The following is a 23,064-nucleotide window of genomic DNA, read 5'->3' on the forward strand; positions in this document are numbered from 1 at the left end:
GTCTTATTTCTCTTGGGAATATCCTCATCATCAACGAGCATACTGATGGTTCTGACATCTTTATATTTCAAAAAAAATATATGTATAATATATATATTTTTTCAATCCACACATATTTTGAAAAATATCCTAACCATATCACGAAATGATGAGCAATAGCTTCCCTTGCAAGATACTGGGATCTTTTTAATGCACCAAGCTCTCTTAATTTTACTAAACATATGGAATAATATCCAAAACCAAAGTTTAACAACAAAATTGTGTTCCTAGTAGTCGCAAGCCAAAAAAAATTTATCATCTTGAATTAGTATATTATATATTATAGGCTCGTATATATTTTTATTGTATCCTTGTCAAACTCAATTGACAGCCTTAAATGTTATTGTTTTTTTAATTCTTGGTTATAAATTTGTGTATTTTGACTCTCAATTGAATAACAAACATTTAATTTCTTTAATTAGGTCCTGATTTGGTGAATTTCTGCCCCTATATTTAAGTGTTTTTTTTCAGTTTAGCCCTTGATTTTGGATTTCTTCAATCATGTCTCTCATTGCCCATCAAACTTCAATATTTGTGCAATTAAAACCCCTATTTGAATAAATTAACTCTTAAAAATTACAATTCAACCCCTAGACTTTAATTTCTTCTTATTAAAGCCTAAATTAACTTTAAAAATCAATTTTTCTTACAATTAAACTCTCAATAAATTCAATTAAACCTTAAAAAATTCCAATTGAGTCCTTAAACATCCAATTTTAAATTTTCCTTCTTAGATTGAATTTTTCTTTGCCAATGGAGCCTTTATCGGTTGAAAATACAGTATCAAATTTTTCAATTTTGTATATTTTAATCTTCTTTAACTAGTCTTTGATAATTTCTTGAGCGTTTTGGTATATTCTTCTTACTAGTATATTTTTGTGATTTTCTTCCAATATTTTTTTTTTATTTTTTTTTATTTTCTCTTATCTTTCTTCTTCTTTTTTTTTTTTGAATTTTTTTGTTTATGTACGGCCCTAAAATGGATAGCAACAATTCTTCTGTTGCAATCTCTATTTTAATATTGTAATTTCCTCTACATATATAAATAAAAAAGATTAAATAATTAATATATTAAATCTCCTATTATTCTCAATTTTAACTTTATTAAACTGGGAGGAAATAAACGAATGTCCACAAATATATACCATGGCCACGTTCGGAGTTACATGGTATCTACAAGCCTCCTGAGCTGGCTATCAAAAGTTAGATTTTCATTTTTGCCGAACCCGTAGAGTTCTCCTAAAGCAAGGGTTTGAATCAAAGACCTTTCCAATTCAGTTTTTTTTTTTTTAAAAAAAAGACTGTTCATACTTCTTTAGATCAGAAGGTTCATCAAATTTTATATCTCTCGGTAATTATCAAGGAAGATAAACACAATTACCTATGTAACACCCTACCTCACTAACAAGATATTGTTCGCTTTAGGCCTCCCAGTCCATCCATATCCAGGGCTTCCACCCAAGTTCCCCTCATGGGTTTGTTCTTGGTAGCTATGCATGGCTCAAAACACGTCTTACTAGTCAAGGTGAGCATGCACTTATAAGGTCCTGGCTTTGAACGCTTGCTTTCGATGTGAGATCTTACAACCTAAGCCAACTCCTACATGTTAGTATTTATTAACTGTTAAAGTTAATAAATGTAAGAACAAAAATTATCAACTCCAATAAAAAAATGATCCGCAGGGATCTCTTATTCATGATAGCAATAATTGAACATAACTCAATTCCCACTAATAAAAACATACTTAGACATTCCTAATTTTTATCAAGCTGCTCCAACTCATAGCAAGACAAACACACAAAAATAAAAAAGAAGAAGAAGAATTAATATTTCAATTATACAACTAAGAGATGGAGATCAGATGTAGCTCCACTCTAGTTTAATTTGGACGGCTACATTTCTTTCTAATTTCACCGTGAGATCCAGTAAGGGGATCTATATCTCCCATCTTAATCATTGCTGCCGCAAAGTCAGAAAAGAAGATATCAGGATTATTACTGTAAGTTCTAACCAACGAATCCGTAGATTCACCACTGAACAGCACTTGATCAGAGTGGAGGAGACCCTTTTTGTGGATGAGGTTTTTGTAATAATTATTGTCAAAGACATTAGGAGTTTGGAAATCTAGAGGTGCCAAATTGTCATCTCCTGTAGTGAGCGGGCACATCTTTTGCCTCATGGTAGCAAATGATTTGTCAATATTGGTCTCGTTGTATATTCGAGCTCTAAAAGTCTTGCACTTGGTTTGCCCAATTGTGTGGGATCCTGCCACCAAAGTTTAAAACAATTTGACATTATTAATAATAACAATAACAATAATAATGATAAGAGGTATGTAATTGCGGTTGCACCATGTTTTTTACTAGCTTGTCATTAATTTTATAGCACTAGCACCGATTAATATTAAATCCTTGACTATTATAAAAAAAATAAAAAACCTCACAGCTGCTTTATAATAATGGTCAATTGCAATCGCAGGCTGCATATATAGCATCAAAAACATGATTTTCATATTTTTGCTGTGATGCACTGCAATTTCTAACGATCTTTCAGTCTATCTATCTATGGAAAAAAAAATTCACTGTTCTCGTGGGCATGTAAATGGATACAGAAAAATAATAATAATACCTGATAAGGCAACCATGTCCGTAGCAGAGAGGCCTTTAGATTTAAATCGTTGGATGAGTTGGCTAACAGTTGAAGTGGCAGAAGGGAGGCTCTTACTGGCAGCATTCATGTTAGCTGTCTTTGAATCTCTCCGTCCAAGTTTTACCTTCCAATATGGACCTCCAAGCTGCATGGAATTAATTAACGGTATAGTTTTCATGAAAAGATAATCATCCTAAAATTAACAATTACTCTATGATTGTGTGATATCTAATAACAAAAAAAGAGAACAAATGAGAAGAACTCTTTTGGTATTTAGAGTACTATAAGTTATTTTGGTTTACTGATTGGATTTAATTAATATGGCAGTATTTAATTAGTATCGCAGTATTAAAAAAAATGAAGGGTTATTGGGGGAAAAAGGGTACATGTGGAGAGAAAAATTAGCTTAAAAAGATATTTAATTAAGATGTATTAATGATGGGAGCAATTACTAAATGTAGTGGAGATTTGCAATTATCAGATTCGTAGTATGGAAGTTTCAAATGATAATATAGAGAACAAATTTACGTACGGACAACTTAAGTAAGTAAAACAATTAGAAAGAGTTGATGACTTACAAGAACAGTGGAATCACGGGCAGCAATGACCACGATATCAGCACATGAAACTATACCTGGACAGACTTTCTCCAACTTAGACTTGATTTTGGCGACGACATTGTATCCCCTCACAGAATTATTATTTGGACCTGCACCTTGTTCTCCCTTGAAAGTGGCAGTGTCTTCCAGAAGTATAGACGCATCACAACCCTGTTAAAAATGTCGTCATGTAATAAATATTAATATTAATCTTCAGAAGATACACATAAAACACACAAAAAAAGGAGTGAATTATTTATTGCACATCATCAAAAATTGATTTAGAATATTCTTAATATATATGTTCGTTCCCCTTTCACATTCAAGTGAGAGTGAGACTTATCTATATAACCAAAATGAGACAAGGATGGAACAGTTAAACAAATATTGTCAATGTATATGTAATCTTTTCCACGTTCGTTTGCTCCCCTAGCTAGAGAATTCTTTTATTTTTGTTGCTATGATCTCTTTAATTATCAGTAGTCTAGTCCCTTTCAAGATATAATAGTGAATATATATATATATATATATATATATATATATATATATATATATTGTTATCTTCCAGAATACTAAACATTAATTACTGATAGATAATATAATATAAATATTTGAAATTTTTACTCAAGAAATAATAAACACAATATTAATATAAAAAACTTAACCCCCAAATACTCCTAATTATCATCCCAGTATAAGAATCGATCGGAGGGAACTAGCACGCATGAGGCAAGCGAAGAGGAAAGTGTATTCTGAAAGAGAGTTTGTACGTGTGTGCGTTTTAGTAAACAACCAAGTTAAAATTAATCTAAGCAGAGTTAAACGGAGGAAAAGAGAATTACTTTGACAAAACAATCATGAAAGAACAAACGAACAAGAGAAGCACCCATCCGGCGTTCTTTCGCTATTGCAGATTGGACAACAGATTTCACTGTTCCGAAGAGTTGTGGGCAACTTTTATCATAAAAGTCTGTAGAGAGGAGAGCTGAGGAGCTACTTGTGTAGATCAAAAGCAAAGCTAATGTAACAGAGACCATATAAGAAGAAAAGGAAGTGCTAGAACTGCTAGTTCTAGCCATTTTGCTTCTTTCTTTTAATGAATTAAGGAAACGCTTGTAAGCTAGGAGTGTCTTGAGTACAAGATTGTTGGAAATATCAAGGTATATATAGGGTTTAATGGAGGATTTTTCTTGACAAGAGCATGGCATGGCATGGCGATTCCCACGTCAACAAGGAATTATTTAGGATGAAATAAAACCAGACAAAATATCATCAATTAATATACCTAAATTGATTGATAACGATGAAAATATGGAACCATAAAACACGTATATAATTAATTATGTGGTTTGAACTAGTCTAATCAAATTTAAGGTTCATTAACATTACGAATTTATCATTTTAATATATGGTGTCCAGCTAACCTGTCCTTGGGACATTTGTTAAAAATCATTTAATCTCCAAATTATCAATTTCATTTTCTTTTTTAGTTATAGGATTTGTTATTAACATTCTAAAATGTTATCATATGAAATAATAGTACCTATTTAATTTTCATAATCAATACCATTAATTTTCATTCAAATATTGTATTGGGACAATTGTATAACAAATATCGTTGTCACTTTAAATTCTGACAAATTTGAGAGAAAAAGAAGAAGAAGAAGAAGAAGAAGAATCAACAGAGTCAGCTGTCACAGGAAAAAAAAAATCGTTGGATTAATTATTTATCCCTTAATTACTTATCAGACACTAGAATCTATTGTATGTTTTCATACAAGTTATGGAAATTTACCTTCGAAAACTCATAATTTACAGAAGATATAAATCAAGATGAAATTAAGGTGGAAATTAATCTCCTAGCAGTTGTTTTTCTGGTGGGCAATTAACAAAATCAGAAAAATTGTACGAGGGAGCCTACTAGCTAATTAGTGGAGCATGCATGAACTCTATTTTGGGCATATTCGCGACCTCGGATAAGGATGTTGCAATAAAGTAGAGTAAGTCTATAAAAAATATATCCTTTTGTCTTTGACAGTCTGGACAGAATAAGAGGAGAAGAAGCAACATCAACTGGACTTCTTCATGGGTCGTTGACAGTTGACAGTACAATGTTTCTAATCATAATTACTATATAATTACTTGATTTTGATCTGTTTAATTAACAGTTTTGAAAAAGTCAGAACCTCATATATTCTTGATAATTCCCTGTCGAAGATTAATTCGATAATTCTTTTAAGATGGTGGAAATATTTAAGAAAGTAAAAATGGCTTATAATTAACAATTTCTAACAAAAGGGTTTCCACAGACAATAAGGGGGTGTTTAAGATCCTGTTATTGTCATGAGCGACGGCCTGCTCAAGTAACATGGGTATAACAGCTGTCAATACTAGAACGATCGATCAGTTTGAGGGGCATAATTGGACACCACCATTGTTAGAAGAGATCAGATCGAAATTGTTTGGTTCTCTTTGTCACTGTTAGAAAACTAAAAGCTAACTCGGGAACCATTGGGAGCAAATATTTAGGCAACAGTTTGGTTTAAATTTGGTTCACCAATAATTAATTTTGTGCTATTATCATTCAATAACGACATGGAAAAACCTGGAATTCACGTTAGGAATCTTGACGAATGAGAGCTCGTGCATGAAAAATAATTTTTTGTCTTATTTATGGAACGAAGAGTCATCTATGGTGACATGGTATTTTGACAAGTTATTTATATTTTATCTTTTATAATAATCAAGGATTTATTATGAAAATCGGGATTTTTTTTTATAAGAATAGTCAGGAATCATGTAAATGAAAAGAATAAAGAATTTTTATTTTTCATTGATAGAAAAAAAAATTTAAAGTCATCATCTAGTATTTTGATCACTAGAAACTCTAAGTGTTCTCAGAGTCTGAGAAAAGAAACTGATTATATAAAGGGGAGATATTAATACCCCTAATTTGCCTGTATTATTTATTTGTCTAATATAAATTAAGAAAAAGTTATATTTTATAATTGTTGGTCTGTTTAAGAATTAAGAAATTTTATTATCAATAAGGAGGTCTTTATCTTATTAGATTAAAAATCTAACCATTCTAATGTTAACAAAAAAATAAATTATCTTTTTATTTAATAACTGAAATATATCTTACGTATAAGCTTATAATCCTACGTACGTATTAAAAGAAATAAAATAAAAATTTTTGTATTTTTGAAATGTAGGCCAAATATTATTTGTAAATTTACAAACTTGTTATAAAATCCATGTAATATTTTTGAAAAAAACATATCAAAGTATTGTAGTTTTTTTTTTTAAAAAAAAGCTTAAATAACTTTAGGATTTTTAGCCATATGCAAGAAAAAAAAATTATTTTTATTTTTTAGACTTTATTTGACAAAAACTCATTTTTTTTCTTTGTATAAAACTACTAAAAATAGGTTTAAAGGGTGTTTGTCAAACACACCATTAAACCCAAAAACCCTTTTTACAAAAATTATGGCAAGCCAAACATGGTATTAAACTCTTTGATCCACTTTTTTATTATTTTTTTTACCCAACACAACTAGATCGACCTGAAATTTTTTATTTGACCATAAACCAAACTAAAATTCTGATTTGACCTAGAAAACAACCCGAAAATAAAATTAAAGTACAAAAAACAAATTAAACAGCCAAAAAACACAAAATCTCAAAAATTCTTGAACAAAATGTGTCACACCCTGACATCGTGGCGACCCATTAAAAATAATCACTCGATTGGAAAAGGAATAAATATCTGACATCTTGTTCTTTTAGGGGAAAATATCTTGTTTAAGGAGTCGTCACCTAGTATTATAGTCACTAGAAACCCTAACTGGTCAACAGAGATTCTATGGTGCGAGACTGGTTACGCAAAAGGGAAGATGCTATCACCCCTTAAGCGTCCTACCTAAGATAGGCTGCATTGCTGGTTTTGTCTAAAATTGCTAAGAATTTGTTCTCCTTTTTTAAAATTGCTAAGAATTTGTTCTTCTTTTTCTCTTTTTTATTCTTCCTTTCATGTTCCTGACTCTGGCGTCAATGAACAATTCCTACGAATATTTCCAACTCTAGCGTTGGTAAATATCGTTCAAATTCAAAAAATACGATACTCCTGACTCTGGCGTCAGTGAATATTTTCGCAAAAAATGAATTTGAAGAAGAAATTTGCTATGTCATTTTTTTCCTTGTTTATCCTTTATTATTATTTGCCCTTTTTAGATGGAAGTTAAAAAAAAAAACATTGCATGTCATATTTGCGTTTAACAGTAATAGTCCATAGATTGAGCACATCTATAAAAAATACAAACACAAAGAAAAAAAATAAAACAAAGTGTGAGGGGGCCACAAATAAATCAACGAAAGCCCCAAATATTTTTGGAATTTTCTATTATTAAAAAGGGGTTCATTTGGTCAAATATCAAATTAGAATGGGCATAAGAGGGTGTTTTGCCAAGCACACCCTTAGCAAACACAGTTTGGGTCGGCTAGACCTAAAACCTAGACCTGACCCACTCTTTTTTTCCTTTTGGATTGGTTCTAGCCCAGCCATACATGAAAGGTTGACGCATGCATGCAACAATAACCATTTAATTATTTTAGCAAGGAAAGAAGGAAACTTACCTAGGCGTGCGGCTGCTGGAGGCGAAGTCAAGGGAGACTGGGCTAAAAAACAAGGGTTGAGGGGGGGCGGCTAGTATAGAGTTCGTCGCCCCCTTCCTTTCTTATGTTTCTCTCTTTTAGGGTTTCTGGTAATGACCTGCTCTTGGAGTCTCCTTTTTTAGGGTTTCTCTCTAATTGTCCTCTCCCCTTCTTTTTCATACCTGAGATATGTATTTATAGTGTCAGAGTTCTTTCGCGTATAAGAAACCAAGTTTCAATTAAACTCATTCTCTTTTTTGAAGTTTGAACTTGATTAAGAATCAAATTTGAAAGCGGATAACTATCATTATCTTAAAAACAAGGATTATCTCGAAGATAAAGATTATCTTGAAGATAGGGATTATCTTGAAGATAAGGATAGAATGACAAAAGCACATTGTAGTCCTTAATTTCCACGGAAGTTGACAAATCACACTTTTCATCGAAATAAATCTCTGATCTTTTAATTTTTCATTTTAAACGCTGTAAAAACTAAATTAAAAGCCAAAGGGCCAAAATTGGGTTATGACAAAATGAATCAAACACAAAAAAAATAAGGAACATGAAGAACATCCAAAACAAACCCAACAACGTGGGTTCAAAATCGGATTAGATTTAGTTACCATGAAGGCACATATATATTACAAATCATAAATCATGCAATGATTATTAATCTAGCATCCAATCACTTTGATTGTCACTAAAAAATCATGATTTTTTTCAAAATAGGTTTCGGTTATAAACCAAAACCCTAGGATTAAAAGTCATTGAAATCATGTTATTGATGCAAATAAACACTAGATTATTGGTTAATCATGAATAAGGAAGGGTTCTAGGTAAATAAATAAAACAAAACAATTCAAAACAATGTACCTGAAGCAATGTTCTTGGGAAGAGCACGAAGAACAAATAAAAAACATTTAACGTGAACCCAACAACGTGGCTCTCAAACTAGACCAGATATGGGCAAACTAAATGCATATACATGTTGGAAATCATGCAATGATCAATAATCTAGCATTCATTCACTTTTATTATCAATGAATTATCATAATTTAGCCAAAATAGGTTTTGATTCAAAACTGAAATCCTAGAATTAAAAACCATTTAAACACGTTATTGATGCAAAAAAAAAATACTAGATTATTTTTTGTGCGCAATTAAAAAAATCAAAAAAAATATATGAGGGAGTCTACTAGCTAATTAGTGGAGCATGCATGAACTATATTTTGGACATATTCGTGACCTCGGATAAGGATGTTGCAATAAAGTGTAGAGTAAGTCAATAAAAAAAATATATTCTTTACTCTTTGACAATACAATTCCATAAAATAAGAGAAGAAGCAACATCAATTGGACTTTTTCTTAAGTCCTTAACAATATAATATTTCTTATCATTTTTACTAGTATACTAAAATACATATGATTTTCATTATATATTTGTCATTGTGCAATTTTTCAGTTTGGTTCTTAAACTTTGTTTTTGGGCAATCAAGTCCTAATCAAACAGCAATTGATTTCAAATTCTTATGAAAGGATGGGATTAGAAGAGGGGGAACTGAAATGAAAAATACGGCAAACATAGGTGACGTACCATAAATTTCAAAAACATTCAATTTGGTCATCCAACTTAAACAATCATGCAAATTATACAATTCTGGTCCCTGGAAATTGTTCCAATTCCAATTTGGTATAGAGGTTTATTTTTATTATTTTTTGATCCCTGGTTGAGAGAGGAGAAAAAGAGGGGTTGTTGGATTTCGGCAGTAGAGAGAGAAACTTAATGTTAACATCGATTTAGGCCACCAAAATGAAAGATTTTTGTGTCAAATTATTCCATTTAATGCGGAGAGTTCATATTAGGTGTTTTTGTACCTTAAGTGTTCATGAAAAAACAGATCTGAAGCTTGTGAGCATTGTCATTAGTCGTCACCTATTTTTAGGTCCTTACACCAAAAAAAACAGAGAAAAAAAATTGTTGGAAGAAAACCAAAAAATATATAGCAGTGAGAAGAGAACATAGGGGCACCCAGAGAATGGTCAAAGATTGGTTGAGGAAGTTTAAAAAATACAAAAATTAAAATTTGACAGTATATTTTTTACTAATGAAAGCCTTGTTAACAAAGAAAATTTAATTTGAGGAAGAAAAGTCCAAAATCAAATGTTTAAGGGTTCAATTAGATTTTTTTAAAAAAAGATTAATTGAGTTTATGAAGGGTTTGATTGCAAGAAAAAATAATTTTAAATTCAATTTAGGCTTTAATTGAAAGAAATTAAAGTTTGGGGGTCGAATTACAATTTTTGGGAGTTAATTTGGTCAAATCAGGGGCTTAATTGCATAAATATTAAAATTTAATGGGCAATAAGGGACTTGATTGAAGAAATCTAAAACCAAGGACCAAACTGGAAAAGACATGCGAATATAGGGGCTATGTAATATCCCACATCGACGGGTGAGGACTTGGGGGAGGGCCTTATATAAACATGCTCACCTTGACTAATAAGACACGTTTTGGGGCCATGTGTGGCTGCCAAGAACAAATCCGTGGGGCCGTGGGCCAAAGAGGATAATATCTTACTAGTGGGATGGGGTGTTACATTTGGTATCAGAGCCCGGTTCACTGGTTGTTCGATGGTGCCGACATGGTCGTTAGGCTCCTTAAGGGGGGTGGATTGTAATATCTCACATCGGCGGGTAAGGACTTGGGGGAGGGTCTTATATGAGCATGCTCACCTTGACTAGTAAGACACATTTTGGGGCCATGTGTGGCTGCCAAGAACAAATATGTTAGGTTCATAGGCCAAAGCGGACAATACTTTGCTAATGGGGTGGGGTGTTACAGGCTGGAATTGACCGAATTATGGGCTAAATTGAAGAAATTAAAAGTTTATTGATCAATTGAGGATCAAAATGCATAAATTCAAAACTAAGGACCAAAGTGAAAAAGACGGTCAATTTCAAGGCTGACATTTGAATTTGACAAGGATGCAATTGAATTAATTTTTAAAATCAAAATCTTAATTGAGGACTGGATTGAACAAATTGAAGTTAAGGACTGATTTGGAAATAGACTTTTGACACCATTTTCTTTTAAATGAAACGACGTGTTTTGTTTAAAATAACATTGTTTTATTCACTGTTAAAAAAAAACGAGATAGAAATAGAAGAAAAGAGAAAAACAAGGGAAACAGAGGAAGGAAAAGGAAACAAAGAAAAGAAAAACAGAGAGGACGAGGATAAAAAAAATAAGAGAAAGAACAGAAACAAAACAAAAAAGAAAGCCAGCTGTGGTTGATAACTCGGGAACCATTGGGAGCAAATATTTAGGCAACAGTTTGGTTTAAATTTGGTTCACCAATAATTAATTTTGTGATATTATCATTCAATAACGACATGGAAAAACCTGGAATTCACGTTAGGAATCTTGACGAATGAGAGCTCGTACATGAAAAATAATTTTTTGTAAGAGTCATCTGTGGTGACATGGTATTTTGTCAAGTTGTTTATATTTTATTTTTTATAATAAGACTGGAATTCACGTGTCAGTGTCATAAAACTAATGACAAACTTTGACGAAGTCTTTCTTCTTTCAGTATGTATTGCAATAATAATCGAGGCCACCTCCACCCGGATTCCTCTTGAACCATATTCCCATGTCATTTCGAGGCCTAATTTAACAGCCCAAAGTTCAGCTTTGACGGCAGTTCCCAATCCAGCTCCAGCTTCAAAACCTTCCAGCAGTAAAAACTGCTTACTTTCGCCGAAAATCTTCACTGAATTGACTGCCCGAACAAGGATTTTTCTGGTAAGTGGATGCCTCAAGGCACCCATATTGGTACCCACCTCGCAAGCTTTGATCAATAAAAACACTCTTCCGGTCCTCCTTTGATTGTCCGTATTTCTTTTCTAGAGAGATGTACTAGTTTACAGCCACGCGTAATATATATGCTTGGGGTCAATTTTGTTTTTTTTTTTTGAAGTAATTGTAGGTATAATTTTGAGAGCATGAAATTAAAAAAGTATATGTATTTAAATATTTAATTTTTATTAAATATATGAATGAGTATAATTTTTATTTAAAATATTCTTACCAAAAAATAAGACAATCTTATGATTATTAATTTTCTTGGATTTGATATATGGTAACTTGATTTATTTGTAAAATCAAGTCAAGATTTGTGTTCTGCAAGAGTACAGATTTAGACGTGAATTACGGAATAAGATTATGTGATTTGATGTTTTGAAGAGTGTCGCACGTGTGCGGTATCATAGTGATCATCCTTTCGAATTAAGATCTTTAGGAATGATATGTGTTAACAAGACAAGGAATTCTTATTCTTTATCAGTAGAAACAAAGAAATGAAAGTTGTCACTTAGTATTTTAATCACTAGGAACCCTGAGTTGTCTTAGAGTCTGGAAAAAGCAATTGATTGTATAAAAGGAAGGTATTAGCATCCCTAATACGCCTTACCTGAGGTAATTTGCATTGTTTATTTGTCTAATATAAACTAAGAAAAAGTTGTGTTTTCTAACCGTTAGTCTGTCTAAAGTTTAAGAAAAGTCATTCTCAGTAAGAAGATCATTATCTTATCAAATTAAAAACCTAATTGTTCTAATGCTGAAAAAACAAATTGTCTTTTTATTTAATATGAAGAATATATCTTACATATAAGTTAATAATCTCGCATATTAAAAAAAAGCAAAATAAAAATTTTATTATTTTTGAAATGCAGGCCAAAATTCTTTGGAAATTTACAAAGTTATTCTAAAATCTATACAATATTTTTTAAAAAAAAAAACATGTCAAAGTATTGTAGATTTTTTAAAAAAAGATGCTTAAATGACTATAGGATTTTAACCATGTGAAAGAAAAAAAGAAATTTTTTATTTTATTTTTTTAGGTTTTGTGTGGCAAAAACGTATTTTTTCTTTGTAATAAAACTACCAAAAATAGATTTAAAGGATGTTTGTCAAACACATCCTTAAACCCAAAAACCCTTTAATAAAAATTATGGAAAGCCAAACAGGGTATTAAACCCTTTAACCCACTTCTTCATTTATTTATTCTTACCCGACCTGATTGGGTCGATCTGAATTTTTTTTATTTTCTTCCAATATTTTTTTTATATTTCCTCTTTACTCTTTTTTTTTGTGATTTTTTTGTTTATGTGGGTGGGTGGGGGGGGGGGGTAACAATAAAGAGTATCTTTAGTTTGTCTTCAAAGCATTATTAAAGAATTCTTATGGGGCGTTTATACTTGATCCAATAGAGTTTTGTTTTTTGTGGACTTCAAGTGTAGATGAAGAAGACTTGAGAGCTTTTGAGAGAACATCCCTTGTTGAAGTGTTTGTCTTAAAGAGAATTTTGTATCTTTAAGAATTTTTTTTAACTTTTCTTTTATATTTATAACAATATCTTAAATATCTTATCATATGTCTCAACCTTTTATTGGTCAAGAAGCATATGGAGACCTATTTATTTTTCATGTTATTTATTTCAAATTTATTTTATCTTTTCATGTAAAAATAAAATAAAAATAACCCTTGACAAATTTTAATTGGTAAAAAACTTTTAATTCTGCAGTAAAAAAAAATTAGGTTGCAAAGAATTATTTAGCCTTGTTATTAAATTTAGCTCAACGGATTAACTTTTATACGTCTTGATCCGACTTCTTGTCTAACCTGGGTTTAAAATTAAACTGTGTGGAAGTTGTCCATACATAACCTAATATACATGGTCAATCCAAAGATACCCTGATGACCGTTAAAAAAAAATAAGAATAAAATTGAGAAAAATTGATGAAATTAAAAAAAATAAAATTTATCTACCCGATATCTTATCTAGCCTGAGTTTCAAATTAAATATGTGAGATTTTCTTCGACGTGAATCAGTAGACTTGATCGGTCTAAAGATAACCTGTACAACTGGTAAAAAAAATATGAGGATGAAATTAAAAGAAAAAAAATATCTCATCTCGACTCCTTATTTAGTCATGCTTTAAAATAAAACATGTGAGATATATTTTGATATGACAAAGTTAACTTGGTTGACTGAAAGGTAATTTGCACCACTAATAAAAAAAATCTAATAAAAAAGTCTAAGAATAAAATTAAAAAAGAAAAAACATGAGATCATAATTGAAAAAAAAAAAAAAACATGTTTCACTGTACATGCAGAGTGAAGGATATGTTTATGACCGGACTTTTAGATTCTAAGAATAATCATGGCATTTGCATTAGAGAAAAAAAAAATCATATCTTATCCTCATTAATTATTTATTTAGTTATAATTGTTTATAAGAACTATAGATTGATTAGAATAAAATTTCTCAATCTTGCTCCATTAGGATCCAAAAAATTACGTAATTGGTGGGTTCCATGCAGGAAAGAAAACCAAGTCTCCTCTAAATATGACATTAAGTCAATGTTAGGAATTACACGGCATCTTCATGTCTCCTTAACTTGCTAATGTTTTTCAATTAAACAGAAGTTATGAGGGTTTAATTTGGTCAGTGCGATCAAAGGTTAAAGTGACAAAATCTTTTTTTAAAAAAATAAAATCAACATCCATAAAATTAATCAAAATAGACTTTCATAATATCTCTTATTCATTGTTGCAATCCAAATTTAACTCAATTCCTCTAATAATATATATTTCACACTTGCGAATACATTTCTAGTTTTTTATTCTATATCTCATACAAACAATCAATCAAGTCTTACCTTAGCAGCAAACCAAAAAAAAAAAATTACTTATTTCAAATTTATGGAAATTAATTAATAGATAGATAGAAATGATCATCGATCAAGCTTCACTGATCTAGTTTAATTTGGCTTGCTACATATCTTCCTAATTTCACCCTGGGATCCAGTAAGGGGATCAATATCTCCCATCTTAATCATGGCTGTGACGAAGTCAGAACTGAAGGTTTTAGGATTGCTGCTGTAAGTTCTAACCAAAGAATCTGTTGATCCACCATTAAACAGAACTTGATCAGAGTGAAGGAGACCCTTTTGGCTGATGAGATTCTTGTAATATTTGTTGTCAAAGGATGTAGGAGTTTGGACATCCAAAGGTGCTAACTTGTTGTCTCCTTTCGGTCCAGGAAATGGACAGTTCTTTTGCCTAGTGGTAGCAAATGAACTGTCAATGTTGGTCTCATTGTATATGCGAGCTCTAAAGCTTGTACACCTTGCTTGCCCGATTGTGTGGGATCCTGGTACCAATGTTGAACAGCTTTAGAATGAAGCATTTATGTCATAAAAAAGATTGTAATATATAGATATTTAACAATGGTAACAATATTTACTTAGCATTTAATTAGTTATTGTTTCAAAACAGAAAAAAAAAATAGAAACAATGAGGATAAAAGTATCATGTCACCTTATATTTTCTATTTTAAATATAAAAAAATTCACTTCAAAATTATCTTTAGAAACAAATTTATCCTATATTTTTATCTCTATTTCTTTAATCAAACAAATTTTTATCCTTATACTTTTTCTTTCTTTCTTTTTCGTTTCTAGTCAGCACAAATTAATTAAGCCAAGAAATGGCAAGGAAAAACAACTAAAAGTTCGCAATCAAACGTACCTAAATTATAGTAATCTTATTGAAGATATTTCTTGTGGAAAAAATCTCAACCACTGAATTGAATCTCATAGGATCCATTAGTATTATAGTGGATTCATTCATCGATCCGATGAATGAGATATTTTGAAAACTGATTTTTGGAAGACTATTTATCCTGCATAATTAGCATATTACTCAATTGTGTGTGTGTGTGTGTGTGTGTGTGTGTGTGTGTGTGTATGTACCGGATAAGGCAACCATGTCCTTGACTGAGAGGCCTTTATTATTAAACCGATTGATGAGGTTGCTAAGCGTAGAAGTTGGAGGAGGGATGACCCCACTGTTGGCAGCAGAAAGGCTAGCTGTCTTTGAATCCCTTCTTCCAAGTTTTACATTCCAAAATGGACCTCCAAGCTGCAAGAAATTAACAGCAGTCTCAACGAAACATTGAACAAAAAAACTTAAGACGAAATGGAAAGAACTTTCGATTACTTACAATCACAGTAGAGTCACGAGCAGCAATGGCTACGATATCAGCACATGAAACTATGCCTGGGCAGACTTTCTCCACCTGAGACTTAATCTTGGCAATAACATTAAATCCCCTCACAGAATTATTATTTGGACCAGCAGTTTGTTCTCCGGTGAAAGAGGAAGTATCCTCCAGAAGTATTGACCCATCACAACCCTGTCAGAAAAGTAAATAAATTTTCCCAGAATGTTAATTCTTACAAGTAAAAAAATTAACTCTTAAAAAAAAAAAGAGGTTTTTTTGTGTTCCTAACACATATATATTACTCATACTTATTCTCTGATCATCATAAAAATCTTTTTATATATTTAACTCTTTTCACTAAAAAATATACATTTTATGTGATTCAGTTAAAGAAAATAAATCAAATTTTATAGAAGTCATTATAATTCGAAGTAATGGAAGAAAGAAATCCATACAAATTAACATGTATGATTTTGGACGACAAAAGTTAATGCTAATCTCTTCAGGAATTAGAGTGCTGAGTTAGAGTGAATTGACGTAACAAATGAGACAAGGAAGGAAAAGTGAAGAAGTGTCAATCACCATGATTTCAGCATATCTATATAATTGTTCTAAGTTTGTTTTTTACCATAGAATTCTCTTACTTTTGCTGTTCATGATAAGAAACACATATTTTATGCACAGCAGTCCCTTTCAAGATCTAATTGTGTTTGTCACATTATTAGCGCGCCAATATAATAATCCATTCCGATAAAAAAAAATTACCCAGGAGTGATAGTTTTTACTTTTTGTTGTTTTTTAAAGTAATTTTATTTTGAAAAAACAATGAATTAATATTTATTTTTATGACTTTGATGTTTTGATATAAAAAAAAAAATCAAAGGATTTAACGCCATGTAACAAACCACCTAGCAAAGTAAGGGAAGAGTTCAGTTAAGTAGGGAGAAAAAGAGAAATACTCTGACAAAACAATCATGAAAGAACAAGCGAACAAGAGAAGCACCCATCCGGCGCTCTTTCGACACTGCAGATTGAACAACAGATTTCACTGCACCAAAGACTTTTGGACAACTCTTGGAGTAAAAATTTGTTGAGAGTTGAGCTGAGGAGTGACTTGTGAAGATCACAAGGAAAGCTAATGTAAAGATGGCCACATAAGAAGAAAAGGAGCTAGGTCTAGCCATTTTGCTACTTTGCTACAATGGCTTCTAAGCAAGCTCGATCTTCTAGTTGAGTGTGATGAGCTCAAGATGGTGGAAAGGTTGGGTTATATATAGGAGGTTAATGGAGGCTTTTCCTGGCAAGGCAGGTAACCTAATCTAAAAATCAAAGGACGGGAAAAAAAAAGAAGACTAGTACTAGTACTACATGCATGGCATGGTATGACAATTTCTACGTCTAGGGAAAAAAAAAGCAGACAAAATACATTGATTCGTTAGGACCTTGATTTTGATTGATTGAAAAAGAAGACACTCCTCCGTCTAAGAACACGTTTATGTGAATTGAACTAGTCGAAAAGTTGATGTAGCTAACACCATATCTGTCAAAAATAGGGTCCATAAACATTTAATTAAATCAATAATTGACCATTCCTATTAATAACCATTCCTTTGGAATCTAATCCAGGTTTTGCTGGGACGCCATGCTTGTGGACATGATAATAACCTGGATATTTGAATAGTTGGTATTTGGACTAGTCATCGGATAAAACTTACTGGTTGGTAGGATATAAAAGTTGTGCCGGAATCCCCAATTAAGGTGGGACAAGGTTAATATTGTAGATTTCAATTATGATATATTACCTCCAAGATTTTGAAGGAGTTGATGAAATTGGAGGAATAACTAGTTTCTATGAGTTGAATAAAAATCTTTTTAAAACATAAATATAAGTGTCCAGATTATATAGAAATATTTAGTATTTTTATTAAACTTGGTTAATTTGATCAACTTTAAACCTTCAAATTTCCAAGAAAAACAAATCATTGATATTCCATTACTATAATCCATTTGAATTTCATGTTTTCTTAAGAACAAATCATAAGAAATACTATGATAACTAGAAATGTTATGGTAAAAGTAGAAGAAAGAAAAAGTCCAAGGAAAGCTGCTTCAAAGTTTCTTCATCTTCTAGACAGAGGTCAAGATAATGGATGCTATAAAACTTGATTAAAATTGTGGTAGCGAGTGTGGTTTAAAGTGTTTTTCGGTTAGAAATGTATCAAAATACTATTTTTTTATTTTTAAAATTAGTACACTAAAATGATTTGAACACATTAAAAAAAATAATTTTTAACAAAAAATAAATAAATTAAAGAATGGGAAGTGCATCACAATATTAGTGTCCATTAACTTTAGATAGTGAAAATTTAGTTATGTAACCAATTCAAATTAATTATATCAACGTCATAGTTTATATTTACGCTGGCAGCTTTCCTTTTGTTGTTGCGTATGATGTTGAATAAACTGCAAAATAGTCCTCGAAGCCCGGGAGTTTTCGTCAGGTTCCCCCTAAACTATAAGTTTAATTTCTTAGTTACACCCCACAGGTTTTAGTTTTCTTTTCAATTACATCCATCACCATCATTGTTCTCCCATAACTTTCATCCTTATTTTCATAAAACAATATGACAACCCAACCCTCCCGGCCTTCAAACAATTTAAATACAATATAAGTATTTAAATTTTATAAATAATACCCAAAAAAAAACCAATAATACAGTGTGATCCCTATCTGCAATTGGTGAACAAACAGTTTCCTTTTCAACAATTAATCCTTTTTTTTTTTTCTGGTGCCGGGAGGGTAGTTGGGTTCCGGCCATTACATTATTTTTTATTTATTTATTTCAATTCATCATTAAGAACGCTGCTCCTCGGAAGCAAAACATGATCGATGACATTACACTTCCACTACAAAATGCTATACGCGTTAGGATGGTTGTTCTTATCACAGAAAACACTTTTATCATGCTAGCAGGTGGGCAAGCACGTGTTTAGAGGTGAACTTTTGATTTTAAATCCGATCTCAAGTAGAAAATAATATAAATTATATTTTAAGATTTTATTTAATATTTTAAATTATTAAATTAAAATAATTTTTTAATATAATATTAAAATTCTTTGTATTTTAAATAATTTTAATTTATACTTTTTAGAAACATTATTTTCACCTGACTAATAAAAATACTTCCTTATGAAAAAATTACACCCAACCTGTATTATTGAAAAAATTATATATATTTTTTCACTTTATGTTAAAATTTTATTTTTTAACAAATCAAGTCAGATTAATTTCTGACACTAACACTAACACGAGAAATATTTGTCAAGGGTTAGTTACTGTTTATTGGCACATTTTAAAAATGATTTTGAAATAATTTAATTTTTTTATTTTAAATTAATATTTTTTTGATGTTTCATATCATTTTGATACACTAATATCAAAAATAATTTTTAAAAAATAAAAAAGTATTATTTTAATGTTTTTTCAAACTGAAAAATACTTTGAAAAGAAATCGCAATCACACTCTCAAATACCTCATTGAAAGTTTATTTATCTTAAAAAAATATTAATAAATATGTTTTAATTATTTGAATATACAAATATAACAAATAAAAATAAATTAGCTTAGGGAGGAGACCTAGTCCAAGCTAGTTGCCTAGAAGGGGTTTTGTAGGTTATCATTAAATGTCTGTCCTGTTTTTCAAGAGGTCGAAGTTCTCTTCTCTTTCGCTACTCCTACTCCTACTCCTACTCCCGTAACATAACAGTATTAGCCATAGAAACTTTTGACTACCAACAACGACATAATTAACTTTTATACAGATGGACAGTTGGCACCAGCAATATGGCAACATATATTCTAGGTCTTTGACGTGGTTTTTCCTTTGTTTTCTAAAGTATTTTTAATTTATAAAAAATTATTAAATTAATATCTTTTATGGTTTTGATATGTTATTAAATACTGAAAAAAAATTATTTTTATGTATTTTTAAATAAAAAATTATTTTAAAAAAATATCATGAATCATAATCTCAAATACCTCGAACTAAAATTCAGATACGATGAGACCTTTTACTTTATGTTCAATCAAGAATGTGCGGTGGATTAGATTACCTGGATTTTTGTTTTGTTTTAAGCTTTGTAAAAAATTATATGATAAAATAATACAATATAAAAAATATTTTAAAAAATAATATAATTTAAAAATTCACAAATGACATGTGATTTGCAAGTATAGTTTGTGACTTTTTTAATTTTAGAATTGATGCACACATAATTTAATAAGAAGAGAGAAGAAAGAGGAAAATAAAATTTCAAAAACATATCAAAACTCTAATTATGACGTTACTAGTATCGTTGGAAAGGTCTCAATGAGACAAATCCAACAAAAAACACCAACCATTATTTGAATATAGTAGGCCATGTGAGCGGCTCAATGACATATTTGAACAGCTCATGTTGCCTCCATTCATTGTTAATGATTTTATTTTGGTATTATTGGATTTATCTCGTTAAAATCTTAATTTTTAACATTAGTAATGGTGTTATCGTCAAAGTTTCGGTATATTTCCAAGATTTTTTTTTCTTTATTTTTTTTCTCTCTCTTCTCTTTTTTTTATTATTAAATCATGTAAACATTGATTTTGCAATTTAAAAAAGTTGCAAAAGATAGTTAGAACTCATAAATCATAAATATTATCTATAACTTTCTGAATTGTACTATTTTTTAAAACATATTTTTTACATTTTATTATTTTATAAATGTTTTTTACTAAGCTAGAGTACAAAAATAGTCGATCATCTGCATGATGTTTTTAAAGAGCTTCAATTTGTCGTTTAATTATTGTGAACACAGTTTTGTGTTTTAATTTTAATTGGATTGAAAGTGCTTCGCAAATAAAATAAGAAAATTACTAACCTCATTAATTACAACTTTCATATGAAAAAATTACTTCGCAATTTCCTAAGCAAACGACAAACATAATACTTTTTACATCATCATAAATGATTTTCATTGGGGATTCTAAATTAAATTAAAGGGAAAAAAAAACAAAAAAAGAATGATAGAGGCCTTATCAGGGTAACCAGCAAGCTAGACGCCATATGCAAGGCATCCTTTTCACTTGCCGACATATTGATTTATCAAAGGTAACAATTACCAAAAGAAAGGCAGTATTTATGATTTACATATCTTAATTAACAATTGAATCTGATTTGTATAATACGTGAAGAAAAGTCAGAACCTGCTCCTTGACAAATTATCTACTTCCCATCAATGTAAAAATAGGGTCCGGCTCGTTGGTCAACTGTGTGACTTGTTCCGCTCCCGTCCCGAGTTCGATCCTCTATGTGTACGCCTGTCACCCTCGCTGTGCCTTACCTGCTCAGTGGGCTTGCAGGATGTTTAGTGGGCCGTGGGGAATAGTCGTGGTGCGTGCAAGCTGACCCGGACACCCCACGATAATTAAAAAAAAATATTAATTTAATTTCACTTTTTTAAATTAATATGACCTATAATAATTAGTCCTTGAGCTTTTATGAAATGGCAACGCACTTCTTACAAGAAATATCTACTTACTACACACCCAGTAAGACTACGTGCCAAGGAAAATGATTAATTGGCCGTTTTTTTTGAAAAAAAAAACAATAAAGGTATTATTCAACAAGTTTTCATGTGGAAAGTTTATTTGTTAAAGTGTTTTTTAAATTATTTTTATTTAAAATAATATTGAATTAATATTATTTTAAATATTTATCAATAGTTTTAATATGTTAATATTAAAAATAAATAAAAAAATTCTAAAAAATATTATTTTAATATAAAAAACACCTTAAACCAGCAAATTCCCCTTGTGATTTCATTTTAGGTAAACATGTAATCATGTAGAACATTTTCTTGCATACTTTCTCTTAAATTCAAATCCAGAATAGTACTCACGACGACTAAGCTCACTGACAATAGCTTTATTGTCTAGCTAGTGTGTTCAAAAAATAAAAAAAATAATGCAAGTGTTCCATGCTTCAAATAGAAAATTAGTTAAAACGTACCATTCAAATTATTGCCGGCGGCTCTTACTTGCAAATAGTCAAGGGACTGTTTCAAAGTAAAAGAATTTAAGTGCCATTGCTTGCATGAGCTGCTAGGGATTGGGTAGGAACTGTGAACATTGTCAACACAAGATGCTGCCTCATCGATCTGCCAGAGTTCCTTGATTGAAGAGCATTAACCTGCAGAAAATAATGTAAGGTTATCGTACAAATCTCACTTGAAGCTCCACAAGAACACATTAAAACAGTGGGAATCAGAATTTGGGAAGGAAATCCTCTTGTTTGATTTGATCTTTTTCATGTATCAAGGCTTGAATATTAATTATGAGAATAATTTGGGTCTGATATTTAAGCAAGGAAGGTTCTTATCGCTATCAATATACGTGAAATCTCACCAGACGGCCATAAATTTCTGGCATGCGATATAAATACTGTATAATTTGACAAGAAGGGGCTTGAAATAATTCCATGTCCATTTATTGGGAGCCAACAACTTGATTTAATTAGGTTTAACAATTATTGCATTGGTTAATTAGGAATCTAAACATTGACCAAACTAACTTTATTTAATTTAAATGAGGATTAGGGGAGTAGTAGATGGGGGGATATGCTATTTTAATGAAGAATCATCATCATCCATCTTCCACGTTTATTTAATTAACTGAAAAAAATCAACTCAATCTCTTTTATAATATAGAAATTCTCTATATCGATCTAAAACAAGTTCTTACTGAAGGGATTGTTGACTTTGACCCTTAAATATTTAAAGACATCAAATGAGCACAAGTAGTATAGAAAGGTTCCCTCTCAAATTGCTTCACAAAATTCTCCCTGCGTGAATTTATCTTTCAATCATTAGAAGCTTTTTATGACACTGCTAGGGTTAATAATAGGGTTATTTAACTCTTCCTTCCTTGACTTACACTATTATTTAATTTATTTGGCAAATTTTAACGGCTTTTAATGAAAATGAGGGATAATTAACATCTCTAACCCGAACATAG

The 23,064-nt window shown here is 30.8% G+C and overlaps 2 protein-coding genes across 2 annotated transcripts; both read right to left on the reverse strand.

The window, feature by feature from the left end:
* Positions 1-1,690: 1,690 nt before the first annotated feature.
* Positions 1,691-4,487, reverse strand: LOC133669571 (peroxidase 4-like). The gene is made up of 4 exons (XM_062089767.1): positions 4,130-4,487; positions 3,267-3,458; positions 2,668-2,833; positions 1,691-2,304 (listed from the first exon to the last, which is right to left on the reverse strand). The coding sequence occupies exons 1-4, from the start codon at positions 4,364-4,366 to the stop codon at positions 1,919-1,921; spliced, it is 981 nt and encodes a 326-aa protein (XP_061945751.1). The 5' UTR covers positions 4,367-4,487; the 3' UTR covers positions 1,691-1,918.
* Positions 4,488-14,517: 10,030 nt separating this feature from the next.
* LOC133668984 (peroxidase 4-like) lies at positions 14,518-17,324 on the reverse strand. Its single transcript, XM_062089001.1, has 4 exons — positions 16,971-17,324; positions 16,012-16,203; positions 15,761-15,929; positions 14,518-15,159 (listed from the first exon to the last, which is right to left on the reverse strand). Exons 1-4 carry the CDS (start codon positions 17,193-17,195, stop codon positions 14,768-14,770), a joined length of 978 nt encoding a protein of 325 aa, XP_061944985.1. The 5' UTR covers positions 17,196-17,324; the 3' UTR covers positions 14,518-14,767.
* Positions 17,325-23,064: the final 5,740 nt, after the last annotated feature.

Source organism: Populus nigra, chromosome 12 (assembly GCF_951802175.1).
Source record: "Populus nigra chromosome 12, ddPopNigr1.1, whole genome shotgun sequence".
Taxonomy (NCBI): Eukaryota; Viridiplantae; Streptophyta; class Magnoliopsida; order Malpighiales; family Salicaceae; genus Populus; species Populus nigra.